The sequence below is a fragment of the Parasteatoda tepidariorum genome, chromosome 9 (assembly GCF_043381705.1).
Source record: "Parasteatoda tepidariorum isolate YZ-2023 chromosome 9, CAS_Ptep_4.0, whole genome shotgun sequence".
Lineage (NCBI taxonomy): Eukaryota > Metazoa > Arthropoda > Arachnida > Araneae > Theridiidae > Parasteatoda > Parasteatoda tepidariorum.
The window spans coordinates 58,999,966-59,020,862 of NC_092212.1; the positions used below are offsets into that span (position 1 = coordinate 58,999,966).

Here is a 20,897-nt window from a genome sequence, read left to right on the forward strand (position 1 = left end):
AGAAATTTATTAAATTTCAATTTCATGCCTAGTTTTCTTGTTTGTTTAAAATATAAAATCATAGAATAAGAGATACTCATAGCTATAAATATTATATCGTCTGAAGTGAGAACGATGTTTTTCTCAACAATTTTTAACCCAAATTATCAGAGATAGTTTGATAATCTAATTTAATATATTGGATTCAGCTATGTAAAATAAATAAATAAATGAAATGAAAAATAAGTAAATAAAAATAAACAATTAACAAATAATTTTCACAACATTACATTTAAAAGATCAAAATATATCGCAGAGACTGATTAAATTTAAGCTTGAAATATAGTCAAACTTTTATTACTAGAACATTTATCTATAACTGAAATTTTCAATAATTGAAAGTAATTTTGAATCCTTTGAAAAAATATCAACTTTAACATTGATTTTATTTTCCATTCAAAAAGTTAAATAAGTTGATTTTTGTTGTTGATAATTTAAAGAAATTTTCGTTCCCTAATACAAGATCATTTATTATTTTGCCTGTTTTTTAAATAACGTATTCCATTAGTTTTGATTAGTTGTATTTTTTTATAACTCAAACTATTTTTTTAATTATAAAAATCTTATATTTATAAAATTTTTACATTCATATTTATACTTAATAATCAAATCCAAGAAATCAGATTAAAAGTCAATACATGCTGAGAAGTAGGGGTCTTATCTTCTTTGACTATAATTATACATTTTACATAAAGGTTTAAAGCACACAAGCGTTTAACTAATTCACAAAATGACCAAGTCATCTAAAATATTTTATAGATTTTAAAATAAAAATAGTACACTTTAAAAAATAAAATATAAAGTGTTTTTCTTGACTAGAATATGTGACATTTTAGACATAATTAATCATCACTGCTCTCCGGTTTCAATAACTTTGATTAAAGCTGTTATATCATTATTCTTGATAGCAGCACGGCAAAAATTGATAACTTGAGTTTTTGGTCTTCCCACTGAAAAAAAAAGAAGTCCACATTTTGAAATATTTAGAAAAAATTCAGCGTCATGACGAGTATTAATATTTATAACCCATACATGGTTTTGAATTGCATGAATCTATAAGAATATTTGTGGAGATAGTTGTTATTGTCTAATATAGAAAAATATTACATTTTGCATAATTTTAAAAACAATTTTGTAAATTATTTGTTACCCACAATGTGTTTCTGAAAGTCTAGTATACATTAATGAAAATAGAAAAAGTAAATCACAATTTTTGAGATCGATTTCGTTATATTTCAATTATTTGTTGCAAGATATGGAAAAAGTTCGTAAAAATTTGTTAAGAAAAATAAATTTGAATATTTTAAGATGGGAAATTCCAAAGAAATGGCTATAAATAATATAATTATGTAAATCTATTATAAATTTATTATTTTAAGTCATTTTTTATAAATTTTTCTCCCAGCCTTCAACTTTTTGTGCCTATTTTAACAATGAATATTTAATTAAAAAACAGTAGAAAATGATTATATATTTGTAATAAAGTACATAGAGTTACAGAGGAAAATATGTTACACACATTCTTTCAATTTTAATTCTAAGTAACATTAGCATTTGAAGGCATAGATATGTTATGAGCGGATGGATAAATTAGCTGTAGCTCATAATGGCTAGATAAAATCTAAAACACTCTGTCAAACAGACATTCTCATTGCGCCTGTTGACTGACTCACGTAACATGTGCACCAATCAGATTCAAAAGTTTTATTGCGTTTGAACTTTGTTCACAAAATTAACATTAAAAGTCGTTGTCAGAAATCGCTACAAAGTAGAGGTTTTCTTGTTCTGTGTAGTATTAGTAGTTGTTACACACTACACTACTTTAAAAAAAATACAGCACAATACAATTAAAGTTTCAAAAAAAGTAGCAACTAGAGAAGTTTCGTTACTTGTATTTAGTTGTTCAGAGAGTAATTTCGTCTTTTCCACATGAAAATGAAGGACAATTTTCTTATAGTGAATAAATATTTTATTGAATTATACATTATCCGTTTTGGTCCAATACTTTTTGTAATCTTTGTGGCAGTAGCATGATTCCCAGCTCATAAAATGTTTGTTCAATACTGGCAAAAACACTTCCTCAAATGAATATGGCAACTTTTGACTTCCTCTTTTGAGTTAAAGGTATTAATGTCTAAAAAGTTAATGGACAAATATTTTCGACAAATTATTTCTTGTCCCCAGTGACGATGTGCCTCAAAAAGGAATAATTTCTTGACGTTTGAGAAGCAAATCACAGGCGTCTAATGCAACAGCACAAATATCTTTACGTAAGGATATGGGGAACCCATATATCATGCTTTGAGATAAATCTAGACGTTTCAAATAATTACGAACAGACGAATTCGTTAATGATCTTACAAATTGTTATTCGCCAGTTTCCATCAATTAATGCCTTTATTGAGTCTTCATAAGCTAAACTGTCATTGTGTATCTTAATCAAAATATTTCCTATGAGCTGCACAATCAGTCTTCCCGATGAGCAGACCTAGTGCGTTCGCCGGAAGTGGCATCCACTCTTTCAGGACCACCACAATGGATGAGATACCGTTAGCCATGTTAATTTGGATGTCTAGTTTCTGCCACACACTAGATGGCAGCACCGAGACTCTATTTGGATGCTAAAGTGCAAAAGGAAATGCCAAGAGCCAATAAGGCACTCCAGGGATCTTTTACATGCCGCATAATCATACGACATGGCCTCTGAGGATTTTCTGCATCCCGAAAATCCGGTGTCTGGGTCGGGGATCGAACCCGCAGACTTGGGCTCAGATGGCCGATGACAAACCAACTGCGCCACCCAGCCACAATCAAAATATTGGCAAATCGAAATTTTTCATACCAATTTTGGCCCTGGTGTACAGTCAATACATCTTCTCCATACACATGGGATAATTTTTTTCTTGCTTGAACAGCATTTTTACCTATATCGATAGTAACATATGCCGAAAATGCTGTTTTTTACCTTCTATATTTTTGAATGGGTACCAACCAAAAACTATAAAGAATCAATCGAACTTTTTCACAAATATGCTTTCCTATATTGGCTTTCAAAATTTACAATAATTATATGACTTAGGTGTGAAGTCGGCTGTGAAAAAAATACAACACAGCCCTCTGCAGGAAAAAACGAAATTGCTTTCTGAACAACCCGGAAGCTTGCTAGTTCCAACTACTGTACTTAATACAGCTATTTCCTCTCAAAAATTCAATTGCTTGTTAAATATTTGAACTAGTATTAATGTAATTACAATTTAAACAGACTACAGTCAAAATCAGAGTTAAGATTTTTTCAGTAATCTATAATTTCTCTCTATATACTGTCAAACATCCAGCATTTAAAGTAAATTGCTGTTTATTACATATATTTAGCAAATATGTTCGAATTATCAATTTTTTAATGTTTATTTTGTTTAAAAATAGAATAACAAATGAAATTTTCTTAAAAAATAAAATCCAATTATAGACATGTAATTCATAAATACCTCTGAGTCTTCCTGCTCTTTGAATAATTTGATTTACTTGCTTCAAACATGTCATTAATTCTTCATGATTATTGGATCGTATCTTGTAGTTGTTTATAAGCTCATTATTTAAAGTGTGTAAATCTTGATGCCACTGTCTCATAAGAGGGCTGCGATGAAAAAACAAACAAATATTTCGAAATGTAATTTCTATGTTAAGAGATTAAATATAAATATATTGTTAAAAAAAGTGATTCTACACAACACTAATTGAAGTATAAACTATAATTATTTGGACTCATTATAAAAAATTATATTTGGATTTAAAAACCAATAATAAAGAATTCTAAATGTATGCTGCAATGATGAGACAAAATAAACTTGGGAGTATACAGATTTCAAAAGTAAGGAATGTTGTTTCTAACCTTTCCTAGGTAATAGTTAAAGAAACAAGCCAAGTATTTAAAAAAAATGCATAAAATTGTAACCAATTTATCATTTAAGAAAATAATTGTTGTTATGATTATTAATTTTATATTTTATACTGTATTTATTAAAAAGTTATGGCACGATTCCTCAGGGAATTCATTAATAGAGGTATTTCACTTTTTTGCCACTACAATAAAAAAATTTATGCCTTAAAAAGGCTATAAAATTTTAGGAAAAATATGATAAAAGATTTTGAAAGTGATTATATTTGTATAAAATTCTTATAAAATATTGTGGGTAAGCATAAAGCATAGATTCTATTACACTAATTAGTATAATTAGTATTCTATTACACTAATCCAGTTCAAAATTTAATTTGTTTTGCATTTATGAGTTCTGTGTAATTTAGCTAATATATTTATAAAGAGGAAGAAAAAAAATTCGAGCTAGTTTTCAAAAAAATTCAAAATTGCAGCTATTAAAAAAGAAAACCAAATTTAAAACTTCATCTGTTCATGCAAATTTTGCATGGATACAGATAGCACAATTTGTGCTTTGGATTAAATTTTAGCAATTTTATATTAAATTTACCAAGGTAGTTATAATAAAGGAAATTGAAAGTTTGTTTTCATTTAAAAAAAAGGCAGTAGATATACTAAGATAATTTTTTTCCAAGAGTAAAATATGATGCATAAATTTTACTTCAAAAATGAATAAAATGATACGTAAAATAATCAATCAATAAATAAAATAAAATAAAAAATAATTGCAGATAAAAAAAATAAATATGAATGCAAAAAATTCATTAAATGGTAAATTTATTCAAAAGGCATGTCAAAATGAAATTTATAATTGCAAGCAAATATTATGTTCTTTTTTTCTTCTTTTGAGCCTGTGATTTTTCAACTATATTGATTAGAATTACTCAGTTAAACTTTTTTTACATTATAATTTTTGAAGAGGTTAGAAATTAAAATTGCTTACTAATCTTTCATGAGACGAGCATCTTCTGCTCGAACTACAAGGTTTCGTATTAAACCTGAATTATCAGCCATATCGGCTGATAGTTGCTGGCGCACAGATTGATAATCATTGACCTATAGAATATTTATAACAAATATTTATAACAAATATTTAATAATATAATATTTTAAAATTAAAATTGATTTACAACATATTGATTTACATAAAAAAATTTAAAGTATTACAGTATTTTCAAGGGCATATATATTTTTAATATATTTATGATATTTTTTTAAATGGCGAGCACTTGGGATGTATTGTCCCATTGGCCTCATATGCCAAGACTGCTACTCTCTTCTCGTTCCCCAGTGGGCACCTGTAGCGAAGTCACAGCGGTGGAGCAACGTCGCCCATGTCACACAACCACAAACCCGTTTATAGGGCGGGTCACATTCACACAATCACACACACAAAGGAGAAAGGACATAGAACACACAGAGAGAGAAAGAAACATCCATGCCCTGATTAGGATTCAAACCCGCAACCATCGGCTCCGCAGTAAGGCACCCTAACCACTCGGCCACCTGGTTGGCTTATATTAAATATGCATTATATTTTATCCTTATTAAAGCACTATTCATTTTTAAGCAGAGAAAAAAAAACTGAAAATTGTAGATGATTAATTTTTTAAAAATTGCAACAAAAATGTAATTTAATTTTTAAAATATCTCATTATATAAAAAAAATTCTCTACTTTATAATGTTGTTGTTGACGTATGCCTGTTTAGGTAGAGGATGTGTGATTGTTCTTGTTTTCCAGTGGAGCCATCTATGGCCAAGAATTCGACTTCTGCCACACCATACGTCACACCCGTTTATAGGGCGGACCTATTCATACATCTATTCATTCATCCACAGATCGTAATTTTGACCTGAATCAGAGAACGATCGATCTCCAATCCAGTACCTCCCAGAGGTATTGATTTGTTATGGGAACATGGAGGAATTTTGCGACTCGACAGAATTAACGTGCATCAGTCACTTTACTACACGGGGAGTCCTCGGCCGGAGTGGTTCGAACCCACGAACTCTGGGACATGGGTCCAGCGCCCTACCGACCAGGCTATTATAGAGTTTTTAAAGTCATTAGTCACTGAAATAAGTCTAAAGTCTACAATCATTAAAGCATAAAGAAATACATTAATTTGATTACTAATGGAAAAGTAACATTAAAGTACCTTAGTCAACAACTGAGATAAATTATCGGTATCTTGAGGAAAATGAGCTGTAACTGCAAGGTCTTCTACTGTAAGGAACTGAGCTAAAGATTGTATAAGCTCACCAGCCAATTCCATATCATCAGTTTTTATGAAAACCTAAAATTAAACAAAATTATTTCAGCAAAAAATATAAAATCGATAGTTTATGATCTCCCATTTTTACATAAGATTTAAATGTTGAAAGAAAATTTATTGCTTTGTAAAATGTAGTAAAAACACTGTATCATTCATTGCAATAGTTAAGGAGGAAAGTTGTTTATGGTGCTAAAAAGATATGTTTTTAGATAAAAATCATTTAATAGGTTGAATAAGAATTTCAGAATAAATTGAAAAATAAATAAATTTGAGGATTCCTTTAAAAAATTATCTTTCACTATAATGAGACTTGAAAATTTGACTTTTAGTTAGAACTTGAAATAAGAATAAAACAAAAATAGTTAATATGATTCTCAATCAATGAAGAATTAAAAAATAAATTAATTACAGATATTTTTTCAAAGATTCATTAATTTTGATAAAAGAGCAGTGCAATTTAAAACATTTATTATACCTCTGATGATGAATCCATAGTAATTAATAAAGGCTGTTGTGATCTAAGACAAGTGAATCTTAAATTGAGCTGATTAGTAAATTCCAAGTCTTGCATAAGAAGGAAGTTGCTATTGATCCAAGATAAAACCTATATACAGATAAATTATAAAATAACATGACATTTTTATATTTAAATCTTGCATTTTTTATTTAAGTAGTTTGTAGAATATAATAAATTTAGAAACCAGAAATAAAAGAAATTTTGAAAAATTTAAACGTAATTACCCTTTGTATTCTATCATTCAGGAAAAACTTAACATAGCTTTCTGGCTCTTCTTCAGTGTGATCTGGTGTAAGAGCATACATTGAAAATCTAGGTAACTGCCTCGTTAACTCAAACACATGAAAATGAATGCTAGAATATGAAATAGGAAAGCAGTACGTATTTGGTGGAATAGCAAATACTTTTAAGCAGGATTTATTATAAAAAGAAGAATTGAGGCAGAATTGATTATAAAGAGACGATTTGAAGCATAATAGAGTATAAAAATCAGATTTGAGACAAAATTGATTATAAAAAGCAGATTTGAGGCAGAATTTATTATAAAAAGCAGATATATGGTAAAATTAATTATAAAGATCAGATTTGAGACATAATTGATTATTAAGAGCAGATTAAAAATATAGGAACCTCATTTGCTTCAAAAACTTATGAAGGTTGTAATAGTCACCATGTTTTACCTCAAAAATAGGTACCCATTCACAAGATAGACATGAATGAAGAAAACAAAGGAAATTTGAAATAGAAAACCTAAAGTTGAAAACGAAAAACACAGAATGGAAAATAAATAAAGTAGAAAAATAAAAACTTAAACTTTGTTTCGTTAGAAGGTTCACATTTTCTGTTTCAAATATTTTTTGTTTTCCTCATTCAAGCGTCTTGAGAATGGGCACCTATTTTTTAGTCCTCTAAAGATGTCGATTTTTACCACTCTCATAGTTTTTGAAGCAAATGAACTTTTTATAAGTATATCTTTCTTTTTCAGTTTCTTGGGAACATTCATTAATAAAAGAATTTAATTTTTATAAAATGAGTATAAAATTAACTAAATAAAACAGGGTCTGAACGTTTTGTAATGCAAAATGAACGCAAAATTAATATATCCTTTGAACGTAAAATGAATATATAAAATTTATTTTTTACCTTCCTTTATATCCTATCATTGCCTTGATGTGCAAATCAATAGGTATATCTTTTGGAGGCCAAAGAGGAATTTGAATTGATGATGACAACTGATTTTCTTTCGGATGGCTGGGAGATAAGTAGTATTATGAGTTGAGTCAAATTGAAAAAGAGAGTGAACTTAGCTGAAATCAGCTTACTTACATCACATGTGATTCTGCATCAAATATTCCTTCAGCAAATATCAGGACGGCTCTAATAATAGTGCTGTTTGTAGTTTCCAGGGTTATTTCTATATGAGGCTAAAAAATGAAAATATTGTAAGAAAATTGTGATGTTTCAAAAGAAGTTGCTAGGTATTATTTTGGTGACTAAGAAACACTGACTCTAGAAAGAAAGTTTTTTTAAAAAGTTCATTTTTATTGATATGTATAATATTTGGGAAAATATAGTATATTATATAAAAAAAATTTTTCTCTTTTAAGAAAATTTATATATATAATATTATGTATCTATATAATGTTTTGGAAAAATATAGGATACCATATTGTACATAAATAAAATTCCGAATAAGAGAAAAACGTTAAAATCATGTTAAAAATTACAGTAAAAATTATACCTCAAAATATGAAGCATTTTCAGAACACTTCATCTCAAATTTATTATTGACTACTATATATATAAATTCTCCAAAAAAAAAATTAATATGCTTGAAATTACAATAAATAATAAGACTCAAAATATGGAAAAATTTCAGAATGTCACTCGCCACTTTATTATTGACTAAGTTAACAATGAATTACAACTTTACAATGAAAAGAAGTATTTGAAAAAAGTGTTGACTTCAAACCACACATAAAACAAAATAATTATAATTAAAACCAGATATAGTTAAATAATTATCTTTACTATATCGTTCAGAATATTCATTAAGAAGTCGAGCTTAATTTCATTCAAAAAATACAAATAATTTAATCATAGTTATATATAGTTATTTATACCATGATGATTTTGCAATTGGAGTGAGACAAACGTCTTGTTTGGTTTTCTATTTTAGTGATCAACTAACAACTATTTTAGTGATCAACTATGATAAATACCTTGAAAAATCATAAAATCATAATCGGAAATTCTTATCTTTTCTTGAATACCTTGATTTTCCTTCTTTAAAAGGAAAATGCATTGCATTTTATAAATATGTTTATAATGAATACAAAATATAATCTCATAGGAAATAAAATAAATTTAAAATATTTTTTTATATAATCTAACACATTGCATGAAAATTAAAAAATTTTGCAAAATGATGCATTAATTGGTAAAAACAATGATTAGTTTGAAACTTAAAGCAGCAATAAGTCATTTGTTTTTTAAAATTACTCATTATAATTTTTAAATCTTTTCACCTGTTTAACAAGAGCAGTTAAAAATATTTTTCTGATTAACTTCCCTAGAAATTGTGCCTCTGGGTAGAATTTTGAGATTTTTTGTGACGCATTTATATTTCCCTTATAATTTTATCAGACACGATGTGTTTTCGATGAAAAGAAAAAGAAATCTTTCGAAACTTTATAAATATATATTATATTGCTCCCAATGTGTATATATTATTTATGTTTCACGAACAAAAAAAGTGAAAGTTGCATGTTTATTTCATAAACATTAGATATCGTGCATTATTTACAATTTAATCTGTATATAATATGTCAAATTGTTTAACTAAAACTTACTCCAATTTTATCAGATCCCAAATTGATTGCTAGTCCTGTTTTCAATTGTGTTGTAGCCTAAAATTTGGGAAACAATGTTTAATATCAAGGATATAATAAAATCTTAAATATTTATAATCACACATAGTTAAATATATATTTACAGGGATAACACCATATTCATCATGCTGTTGACTTGCTCTACCTGTAGTTTTAATATTGCCACTTCCAATTCTGGAATTTTCTTCATAATTTCTCAGCTCTAAAAGCAAAGCCTGTAAAAACGGTGAAAAGAGAATTATGAGTGGTTTTCTAACACATTTATGAATAAAACGGATTGTCGTACAGTAAAAAAATAATAAAATGCAGAAAATAAGTAATGATAAAAGCTAATTTGAATTTAAAAGCCTAACAAATGACTGATCATAGTTTAACTGAGCTCTCATCATAGCTTAGTTTATTAATTAGTCATTTGAAAACAAGGGCGATTTCATGGTGACTAATGTTACACCTTGACATTTTTTCTTATTTTAAAATTTTTTTTTCATTGTTAAATATTTAATATTTTTTAAAAAAATAATATTTATGGGATGCTTTCAAATAGTCTTATATTACTATGCATGTAAGAAAAAGAGATGGAAATTATAAATGTTTTATTTGAAATAAAAATATAAAAATGTGACTGATGTTACATAAAAAGGACGTGGAGTAAAACACCATATTAACATTTTGAAAGCCCCCTTTTTCATGAGCAATAATGTGATTATTTTTTTAAGAAAAATTATCTCAAAAATCTTTAGATTAAAAAGAAGCACATAAAGTACTCATGAAATGACATATAGAAAGTGGAAAAAAAAAAGAAAAGAAAAAGCGATCTTGTGACTGATGTTACAATTTCTATGTGATTGAAGTTACAAATATAAATATTTATTAATACAAAATGCTTAAAAACTACAATTTTTGATATTAAATCTAAAATAGTAAAAAACTAAGAAACTTGTTAATGTAGGTATTGCTATATAATGCTATTTTGTTGTTGTTATATTGTCCATTGTATTATGTAATCATCCACAAATTACTTTTATGCCCTATCACTTTATTACAGAGTAATGATAAATCTTATAAAATAAAATTTTTATTAATTAATACATAATAAAACTAACGCCTACTATTTTGTAAGACAGATTATTGGTTCATAGGAAAATTCAATTACAAAACATTAATAACAGTCAAGTCGAGCATGCAATTTCCAACACAAAACATTTAAAATACATCAAAAGCTGCAATGTAAGTAAAAACCATACTCAGATATAACAATAACTATTTTTTAATAATGCACTAATATACAAAAGATAATTTTGTAAAATGAAAACGTGGAGCACAATAAATTAGGTCAAGAAATATGTAATTATAAAAGTAAAATTCTTATAATTTATTTAAAACTCTTATGACTTATTCATTTCACGTAATGATTTTTTTAAATAATCTGCATTTTTAAATAGCAAAACATAATAAATTTAAGTTCCAGTTCCAGCATTGTTGTTGCTACCATTTAAAAAAATTAACTAGTAATATCACCTTTCATAATTAAAATTACATGCATGTTAAGATTGATGTATCATAGAAGAATTTATACAATTTTTTTAAATCTCTGAAGTGTGACGTTTATGTATAAATGACAGAGATGCCAACTGCTCCAGACAAGACAAAATATTTTAAAAACCAGTAGAGAACTTCAAACTACATTTTGCAGATTTTGGTTAATTTTCTTAACTTATTAAAACTCTAAACACAGATAGAATGCCGTAGAGGGGCATATCATATAAGGTTTTGAATTATTTAGAAGCAGTGGTGAGTAAAAATCCTATAAATCGAATTTACTACACAAAGAATCATACATTAAAAGATTACAACTCGAAAATATTCAATTTGGCATCTCTGAAATAAGGTTAAATTCAAAAATGAAGGGTCAGTGAGAAATATTCTTCATAGTTTTGTGTTAGTAAAAGTGACAGGTGGTTAAAGCATGGTGAGAAAATTGGCTAAAGTTTTATAGAAATCTCTTAAGTCAAATAGCAAAAAATAAACATAATCAAGTTTTGTTTACCTGCTTCTTTTGAGAAAGATCTCGAACAGTTTCTTGTTCAAAATTTGCATCCAGCATGTGATGACGCATTTCTGCAGAAGTAGCTTCATAACCTCTAACTAAAAAATTTCCAAAGCACACATTAAAGCATTGATTTAAATAAATTATTCTCATTATTGATATGTTACACTTCTTCCTTTTTTCACAACCTTCTATATAGATGAATGTGGTAGCTGAATAGACTTGTATATACGCCGCAACATTTCAAAACGTAAGTTGCAAACACTGCATCAATTTATGTTTGTACTTTTATTGCTTAAGTAGCTGGATTTGTTTTCACTTCCAGCCAGTATACACCAAAATATCACTAAATTAGTTACCTTCTTCAATGTTTCTTTTTACATTAAAATTATAAAAGATAGTAATTATGAATAAGTTAATTATTAACACATCGCTGACCGGTCACGAGTTAACTCGTGCTTTTGTGGCCAAGCGTTGGTCACCGGTCACGAGTCATAGCAATCATGTTAGCAGTGATCTCGTGGTGACTATTTTAAAAAGTGGGAGTAATTCTCCTTACTTTTCAAGTTTTACTATTTAATTCTATACCACAATTTATTATAACTTTACAAAACCTGATGTAATTGCAAAACTTGTGGTGTACCATTACCCAGCTACAAAGGCATAGATGGGGAGAAAATTCACTAAAGACGACCACAGAATTCTTCTGTGGAATTTCCCATTTTTTCACAAGCCAAAAGACCCAGTTGCCTAAGGGCAAAAGTTTAGTCAGAAGAAGAAATCAGATGCCCGCTTCGCCGGCAGGTACTTTGTTTTACATTATATCAAGTCAAGTCAAGGTGTACCATTACATGTAGGTGATTGTTGTATTTTTTAACACATGAAAAGAAATATTAAGAGTTGAATAATAAATAAAAAATTTTAAAGTTTATTTATATTGTTTTACTTCCACATCCATTCCACGGAAATGTAGACGGTCAGTAATGTGTTAAGAACATAAAAATACTTTGATATTACGTAAAAATTTAAAAAATACTTTTTTTCCTTAAAGTACTGAAGATATCTTGATATTAATGCAGTTTTGAACTTTTATTGAGTCACAAATATTGCAAACATTGTTTTTCACGAAAAATACTGATACTGACTTTCTTACCTTCTCCATCAGTTGCACAAAATATTAGTTCCTCTTTGCCAGATAATCTGTAGTCCCCTTTTACTATGCCGGCAATACAATGAGAAAAGTTATCTTTAAATACAACTTCACCTGTCTGAACATTTCGAGCATCAATCTAAAAATGGAGAATTTTGTAAATTTAAAATTGAAATTAAAGATGAAGTTCTTTTCTGGAATAATATTTAGTAAACTATTAATCATCACTGGCAGCATAAAAAGAAAAAAAACCTACTGTTAAACCAAGAATAAAAATCATTTTCGATTGTACTTGCTGATATTATCTAAAACTATTCATTTTGAAAAAATAAAATGTTTTAATTTGTACAAAAGTTCTTTAAACATACTGTAGCGTATCTACTACTACAAAATTACAATTCCAATTCACTAGTATATAAGACAGGTTAACTCGATTCTATGGTGGGGTACCTATTCATAGATGAAGGTTGACATGGTCTGTAACTATTCTTCCCACAATACAAACAATCTTACTACATTCTATAACTAACACAAATCTAATAAATTTAATTTCTTTTACAACTTTAAAATGTAAACTTCATCAGAGCTTTCATTTTTTCAGCCTCAATTCTTCCTGTTTAAAATTGGTTCAGCTACTTTTTTCTCCTCGTGAGTTGAAAATAATGATTCTAATTATCAATTTATTAATATTATAATTACTAATTAAAATTATAATAATTAATCATTGAATTTTTAATATCCCATGGTTTTTAAAGTTATACTGTTATATCTATTTCATATGAAAATATAGCGATGTAACAAATTATTATAAAATTTTTACAGCACCGTAAAATAAACTTTATAATCAATGAACAAGGAAATTATGAAGTAAATGAAAATTTAAAAAGGTAACTTACCTTGCCATTACTCCAACCAGTGATTATTTCAGGAACTCCATCTCCATCTATGTCATAACTATTTAAACATATTGCCTGATTTTTAGACTGAAAATATAAACCCTTATAAATATTTATAAAACTTTACATTTTATAAACATTTGCAATGTTCCACAACATTATTACTTTGACACTTGAATTATTCTAGTACACATTAAATCTTTGTAAAATTTTTAATTAATTTCAAAAAATTCTAAAATAAAGCTAATAAGTTCGATATATATTAAATACTATCAAAAGTATTGATAGCAGTATTTATGTTTTCAGATTACTTATGTTTATGTCATAACTATTTAAATGCATAGCTTGATTTATAGACTAAAAATAAAACGGTAACTAACATTTCTTAAACATTATATTTTACAACCATTTAAAATTTTCCTAAAAATGTTTTAATAAACTTAAATTATTCTTGAACACTTTAAATCTTTGAAAAACTTTAACTGATATAATACAACAGAAAATTCTCAGAAAATACTAGTATAACAAATTTCATAAAAATGCTAACACAATGCGGACAGGTTCAATATACATCAAATGATTGAAAATGATCAAATGATACAAAATAGTTGATAGTAGATATGTGGGCATTTAATACATTTCATTGTGAACAGTTTTTCGTTCTTTATTTAAAAAGTTCAATACATCAAACACTATCAACATTTTTGATACTATTTAATACTTTCAAAATTGTTAATGATTAAAGAAATTCATAATCACTTCTAAGTTATAAACAGAGTTAAGTTTATTTTTATTCTTGTTCACTTTTAAAATTTATATGGAATGTAAATATTTATAAATGATGAAACAAGCAATATGTATTTCAAAACGATTCTCATTGTTCAAATTTTGAAATAATAAGTTTTTTTCTTTTCGAAAGAGTGATTTTTGAATTAATAATTATTATTAAAAGTTTAAAAAAATAACAAAAAAATCTATTTCTAAACTAATAAAACAATTTTTAGTAGAGCCTGCTGATATTATATTTTTTTTATAACTATTCTGCAATCCTTCTATTCCAATAAAAAATTCTAACTTATAACATAACTTTATTATGTTTTGCTATCAAAAATAAATTAATACACAGATTCTAAATATTAATAAAAATGAATAAGTTTTAAAAATATATAAATATTTTTAATTGCTAAATTTTTTTAATCATTTAAATATTTTAACTTACCTTTATTCTCCAAGCTCTATCTAAACCTTTATAAACTCCAACAGTTCCATTAGCAAGTGCATAGCCANTCTAAATATTAATAAAAATGAATAAGTTTCAAAAATATATAAATATTTTTAATCATTTAAATATTTTAACTTACCTTTATTCTCCAAGCTCTATCTAAACCTTTATAAACTCCAACAGTTCCATTAGCAAGTGCATAGCCAAAATGTTGACCCATTATTTTACATAGGCCAGTAACTGCTTCTGTCTCAGTCATTTCAGCAATAATTACATCATTTCGAAACACCCGTATATCAAAATCTTCTGAACCAACAATTAACTAAATAAGAATGATAAAGATAAATACATATAAATATATGATAAATATATTATGAGAAATATAAATGTATTATAATATTTAAGGATAAAAGTGTAATATACATATAATAATCAGCTTTTGTTGAATTGTTTTTGTTAAATAGGAGAAGTTTAATATAGACCTTTAATTGATAACAAATTAATTTCAGTGGTTATAAATTAGAAAACTGCTCAATGATGGTTATAATATAAAAATAGTTAAGAAAGATGAAAGGGGGAAGCATGACATTTCCTAAATTATTTTGAGATTGGAGAGCCAAGCATATGAACCTAATATTTTAAAATAAGGTAAAAAAAATTTTTGTAAATGTATAGTAGAAGCTCGATTATTAGAATTAATTGAAATTTTTTTTCTGTTTGATTAACAAAAATGTCTGAGTGAATGAAACTTTGATTTCTTCAGTTACACTAAAACCTTGTTGTTATGGATAATGGGATCCTGTGATATAGTGTGAGTATTTCGATCCTGATTGGTTGTTAAAATATGGCACTTGTTTACATTAGCAACTGTTTTTTGAATTCTATTTTGAGTTAGACAAGCCCGTCAAGTTAAAATTCTTTGAAGTGACACATTCTATATTCTTACACAATGATTTCAATTCTTTCATTATATATTTCTTACTTAACACAAAGACAGGCACAAAGACATGTACAACATAAACAAACTAACTATGCATTGTAGTTGCCCAGCACACAAAACAAAAATATATCATGGTTACAATAAAACAATAAATCTAAATTAAGTAACAGACAGAGATGAGAAAGAATTACAAAAAATTTCATGTGCAGTATGGCGCTGTATTTAATCAACTTCACTTTAATTTACATTCTAACTTATGTGGAGAAACTTAGTTCAACTTTAACATGCCATTTCCCTTATAAATGATCAGCTGGCACTGACGCCATAGGCACATGTGTGGACATCCATGTTCTTTTTCTTCTTGAAGTGCAGCAAGAGCCCAACTGAGTTTTTACTCTTAATAAAAGATAATAATTATCGATTTTTTAATGAAAAATAAACTGAAATACTTCTTTTCAATTAAGAAAACTGACACTAACCAAAATTATTTGATTTTTGTACAGTTTTTATGAAAATTAATGCACTACATTTTTTAAAATACATTTGTTCAAATACAAGCATGTGTACCAAGTATGATTTTTTTCTTACTACATTGCATTTTCTTTTTTATTTAGAGTGCCATCATATCTATTTATAGATATGATGGTTTTATTGTCTTAGCTGTATTTTTTAATGACTTGCCGGGACAAAGGAGCTATTTATAAAGTTCTGTGACTAAGTTACTTGTTTCTGATCAGCTCTTTACATGAAATTAAAATATCTGTAGCTTATATATTCAAAATTATAATTTAAAACTACAAAGGCGTGTTATAGGGATTACAAAAAGAGATAGGTATCTCTGTAATATTGCAAAAGCTCTCAGGGCCACTTTGGCTCCTACCATCATTCTAAGTATAAGTTTCAATATTTTTTCTCAAATGAGGCCAAAACCTAAATGATTAAATAAGAACGTAGAGTCATACTATGAAAGTAAGAAAAATGCAATGCTAAAAATTAATTATTTTTGGAATTATTGAACCACAAAAAATTTAAAAGTCGTCTTTCTAGTGTTAAGAATAAAACCTTCATCTACTAAATTTTAGTTATCAATTTATGTACCTTAGATCCAGAATGATTTGAAACATAATTAGAAATTATTAAAAGGTAAATAAAATTCATGAGAATTTGCTCTAAATAAACTATAAGAAACTAATTATTCCTAAGGGCTAAAAGAAAAGTACCTTAGTTTTACTATTCTTCACAATAAACTATTCATCGGTGCATTATTTTTATTATAATGTCTTAATGCTGGATATTATTTACAACAAATGTGAAAGAGAAAAAAAAAAGACATCTAACTATTGTCTTATAATAGACAGATATTTTTTTATCCCTTTAAAAACAAAATTACCACTTGCAAATTATCTGATTTTTTTCAGTGACTTAAACAATGTTTAAATATTGAATATACATATAAATCAAGAAAAAAGTAGAAAATAGGTACAAAGAGAAAAGTACTTCATTAAATGAGTCATGGTTGAAATCACATAATGCAATGGAGCTAACATTATCACCAGTAACCTAAAAAAATAATAATTTGATATAATAATTTTAAAAATTGCAATAAAGTAATAAATATATAGTTTTTGTAAAAAGAATTAACTATATATATTATATTAGTTCAAATATTTCATAGTATAATAGTTATATAAGAACATTTACCCATAAAATTATTTTTTAAACAGAAACTCAAATAATAATAATTAAAATAATAAGAAAGCAAAAAGAATTCTAGTTAAGAATGAATGAATAAAAAATATCTTGCTCCAACTCAGTAAAAAACAAAACAAAAACATAATTCATAAGTTGTTTATATAGTCTGGATCTCTACAAACAGCAATATCAATTCGTTTTGTATCAGTATTTTCCAATCAATCTGACAATTTTCAGACTTATTGCTTATTGCAAATAGCCTTTTTAAAGGTTTATTGTAATTAGACTTAGAAAACTTAGTCTGATTTTTTGAATATTTTTTAATCATCTTAAAGACACATAAACTGATTACAATATGCCTCAAAAATATTAGATAGATATTGACTAAACATTTTACAGAAAAACGTTTGCGGAGAACCGCATTTTTTAATTAGCTTACAACATAAAGACATAATGTTTAATCAAATCATTGTCCATAGACATAATTTTCAATTAAATCATTTTGGTTTATAGAAATAAGTAGAAAATACACTTATTTTTTAAAGGTGCAAGTTGTGTAGATATTACTACTAATAAACTCTCTCTAACTAATGTTGGATTGGCGTCATGATTTTAAATTTAGGTTTAGTTTCTCTTAAGCGTTGATTTTAATATGAAAGGACATTATGGCTTACTTTCCTCACCTTATTATTGAAACAATTATGAAAACTAAATACTTTACTCAAATACCAGTTTAAAAATTAGAATAATTTAAATTGCAACACTTCTAAATCATAAACACACAATTATAGTTTTATGTAAGGTCACAATAGAGTTAATAGAGTTTGTAACTTAGATATTCTTTAAAACCTTAAAACTGAGCTTTGAATAATTTTCATTAAATAATGATTTTCATGATCAATTAGATAATAATTTTCATGAAATCATTACCTAATGATTTCATGAAAATGGAAATTTAATTCCTTGTTCCTTAGATCACAGTTTGACTAATGATACTCAAAAGTGCTCATATTAAAAAGAAGTTAACAAATTTATACATCAAACAATCTCTTACTGTCCAATATGCATCATTTCCTTCATGATCAAAACCTTGCAAAGAGCAATTTCCTCCAACAATAGCTAAAGGGTTTTCTGTAGCACCAAGTTGTCCAATCAAGAGACAATTAGCACCATCATGTACCTCAAAAATGAAAAATATCATTTTAAAATATAAACAATTTAGAGTGGTAATTTATAGCATGATTTTAGTAATAAGCATGGCTTTGATTTTTATGACATTCACATTTTTTGCACTCTTAGTTTTTTTTGTAGACCTTTAGAACATTTTTTTAGATCTTGGGGAAATCTTTTTCCCTTTAGATCACTTTTTGTGATTTCTGGCTATTTTTTTTTTAAACTTTAGGGCATCTTTTGAAATAATTAGATGAATACTTAGCTCATGCTCATATTTTCACATATTTTAACTGAGTTATACTATTTAATGCATTTCAGTTACAAGAGACTTATTTCATATTTCAAAATATCAGAATTTAATAATCCAATGTGATTCTGATTTCTTATAATTTCACAAAATTAAAGTTTAAAAGTATATGATATACATAAACCAGTGTGCATATATCAAAATTGTTCTCCTTTCTACTTAAGTTTAAGTAATTTTCACATTTACATTAATTTCAAACTTTCATTAAATTTGCACCTTAAGTTAATTATGTAATACATATATATGTTTTAATACAATTTTATGTTTTATGAAATTATAGGAAAAAAATTACACAGATTGAAATTCTTGTTTAATTACAAGGGTTTATTTTAAGGACATTTTTTGATGTTTTTATTAGCAATTTTTATAATTTTAAAGAGCTTTTCGTGGATTTTTTTTAAGCCATTAAAATCTGGGCTCTAGTAATAAGTATACAGTTTTTCACGTCGCAGCGTAAGTTTTTCAAAACACAATATTCTTAATGAAGTTTTGAGAAAGACAAAGTAACTCTTAAGTTTCTATTAAATTTCAATTAATAAAAATCAGGCACAAATAAAATTTAATGTAAATTATTTTAGTTAGTTCATTTTATTTGTAAGATATTTGAAAAAAAAATTTTTTTTTTCTTTGAAATGCATAGAATAATTCATTATAATCATTTTCATAATTTAAAATGCATTATAAAGTAAATAAAAACATTAACAAAGCGTGAAAATTTGAGTTACTTACATCTTTATAAAATAAATCTGTATTATTTTCCACATCATAAGCTAGTAAGTTAGTTGCAGTTCCAACTACAAGCACATCATTTTTGGACTCTGGTTTCAGGGGGCCAGCAGCAACACAAGTTATGGATTGATTTATGTTCAATATACTTAAATCTCCAGATAATGCATTACTTGACCATCTTCCTCCTTTGTATACAGTGTTTCGATGAGGACTATGTACAAATATCTAAAGAGAAAAAAAACCATTGTTAAAACTTTTCCGTTCTTTTCCATAAAAATAATGCTATACAAATAATGCAGAAACTTTTTGCTAAATTTTAAATTTTGTAGCAACAATAACTGATGCATATTTTTTAATAAAATGAATTTTTTAACTAAATGTAATGATTTGAAATTTTTAAAATTTTTTTTTAGAGTTTCATATTTAATGTAAAACTAAATAGTAGGGTGACCCGGGGTAATTCACGATCACTCTGTTTCTGGGGTAAATAATGATCACCTGCGTTTCGTCTTAAAAAAATTATTTTTTTTAAATTTGAGACATGAACAAGAATGCTTGTACACTTTACTAAAGTATAACTACATTTACTGAATAATAATTTTTTGTTTAATCTAACAAAATAAGTATCTTTTAAACTGCTTTCCATATTTTCCATTTCAAAGATGGGTTTCAAAATGTGCATATTTCTACAATGATCCCTCTCCTTCTCTTAATAATAAATATTTTGAGTTACTTTCTTTTTCTTTGATATAAAAATAGTGCAAACTTTTGTTTAATTGTTTCACATCAACTGTAAACATTATAATTGATTATAGGAAACTATATCAAATGTTGCCCCCTACAGATGGGGTAATTATTGATCACTGGGGTAATTCCTGATCATTGTAATTTCTTCTTATAAATAGTATATAAAATAGCTTATAAATAGCTAATTGTCTTTTCTTAAATAACAGTTCATATTTATTAAGTGGAATTTTTGTTTTGAACAAAATTTGTTTTTAACTGTATACAAGACTGTATTCTGATTTGCACCATTTCTGGTTTGTCTTACCTTGCTTCTATCTTAATTTTATGTGTGTACAT

At 26.7% G+C, this 20,897-nt stretch overlaps 1 protein-coding gene across 1 annotated transcript in view; it reads right to left on the bottom strand.

The window, feature by feature from the left end:
- Positions 1-778: 778 nt before the first annotated feature.
- The window catches only part of LOC107451759 (BBSome complex member BBS2), a 21,930-nt gene continuing 1,811 nt past the window's right edge, over positions 779-20,897 (bottom strand). Inside the window, exons 2-18 of the mRNA XM_016067969.4 lie at positions 19,815-20,039; positions 18,660-18,785; positions 17,411-17,473; positions 15,113-15,295; positions 13,752-13,838; positions 12,859-12,994; positions 11,706-11,803; positions 9,763-9,873; positions 9,620-9,676; positions 8,094-8,191; positions 7,911-8,018; positions 6,992-7,121; positions 6,726-6,854; positions 6,134-6,271; positions 4,917-5,029; positions 3,525-3,673; positions 779-989 (exon numbers count right to left, since the gene is read on the bottom strand). Coding sequence (XP_015923455.1) covers positions 889-989; positions 3,525-3,673; positions 4,917-5,029; positions 6,134-6,271; positions 6,726-6,854; positions 6,992-7,121; positions 7,911-8,018; positions 8,094-8,191; positions 9,620-9,676; positions 9,763-9,873; positions 11,706-11,803; positions 12,859-12,994; positions 13,752-13,838; positions 15,113-15,295; positions 17,411-17,473; positions 18,660-18,785; positions 19,815-20,039 — 2,052 coding nt within the window. The 3' untranslated portion in view covers positions 779-888. The remainder of the gene's footprint in view (positions 990-3,524; positions 3,674-4,916; positions 5,030-6,133; positions 6,272-6,725; positions 6,855-6,991; positions 7,122-7,910; positions 8,019-8,093; positions 8,192-9,619; positions 9,677-9,762; positions 9,874-11,705; positions 11,804-12,858; positions 12,995-13,751; positions 13,839-15,112; positions 15,296-17,410; positions 17,474-18,659; positions 18,786-19,814; positions 20,040-20,897) is intronic.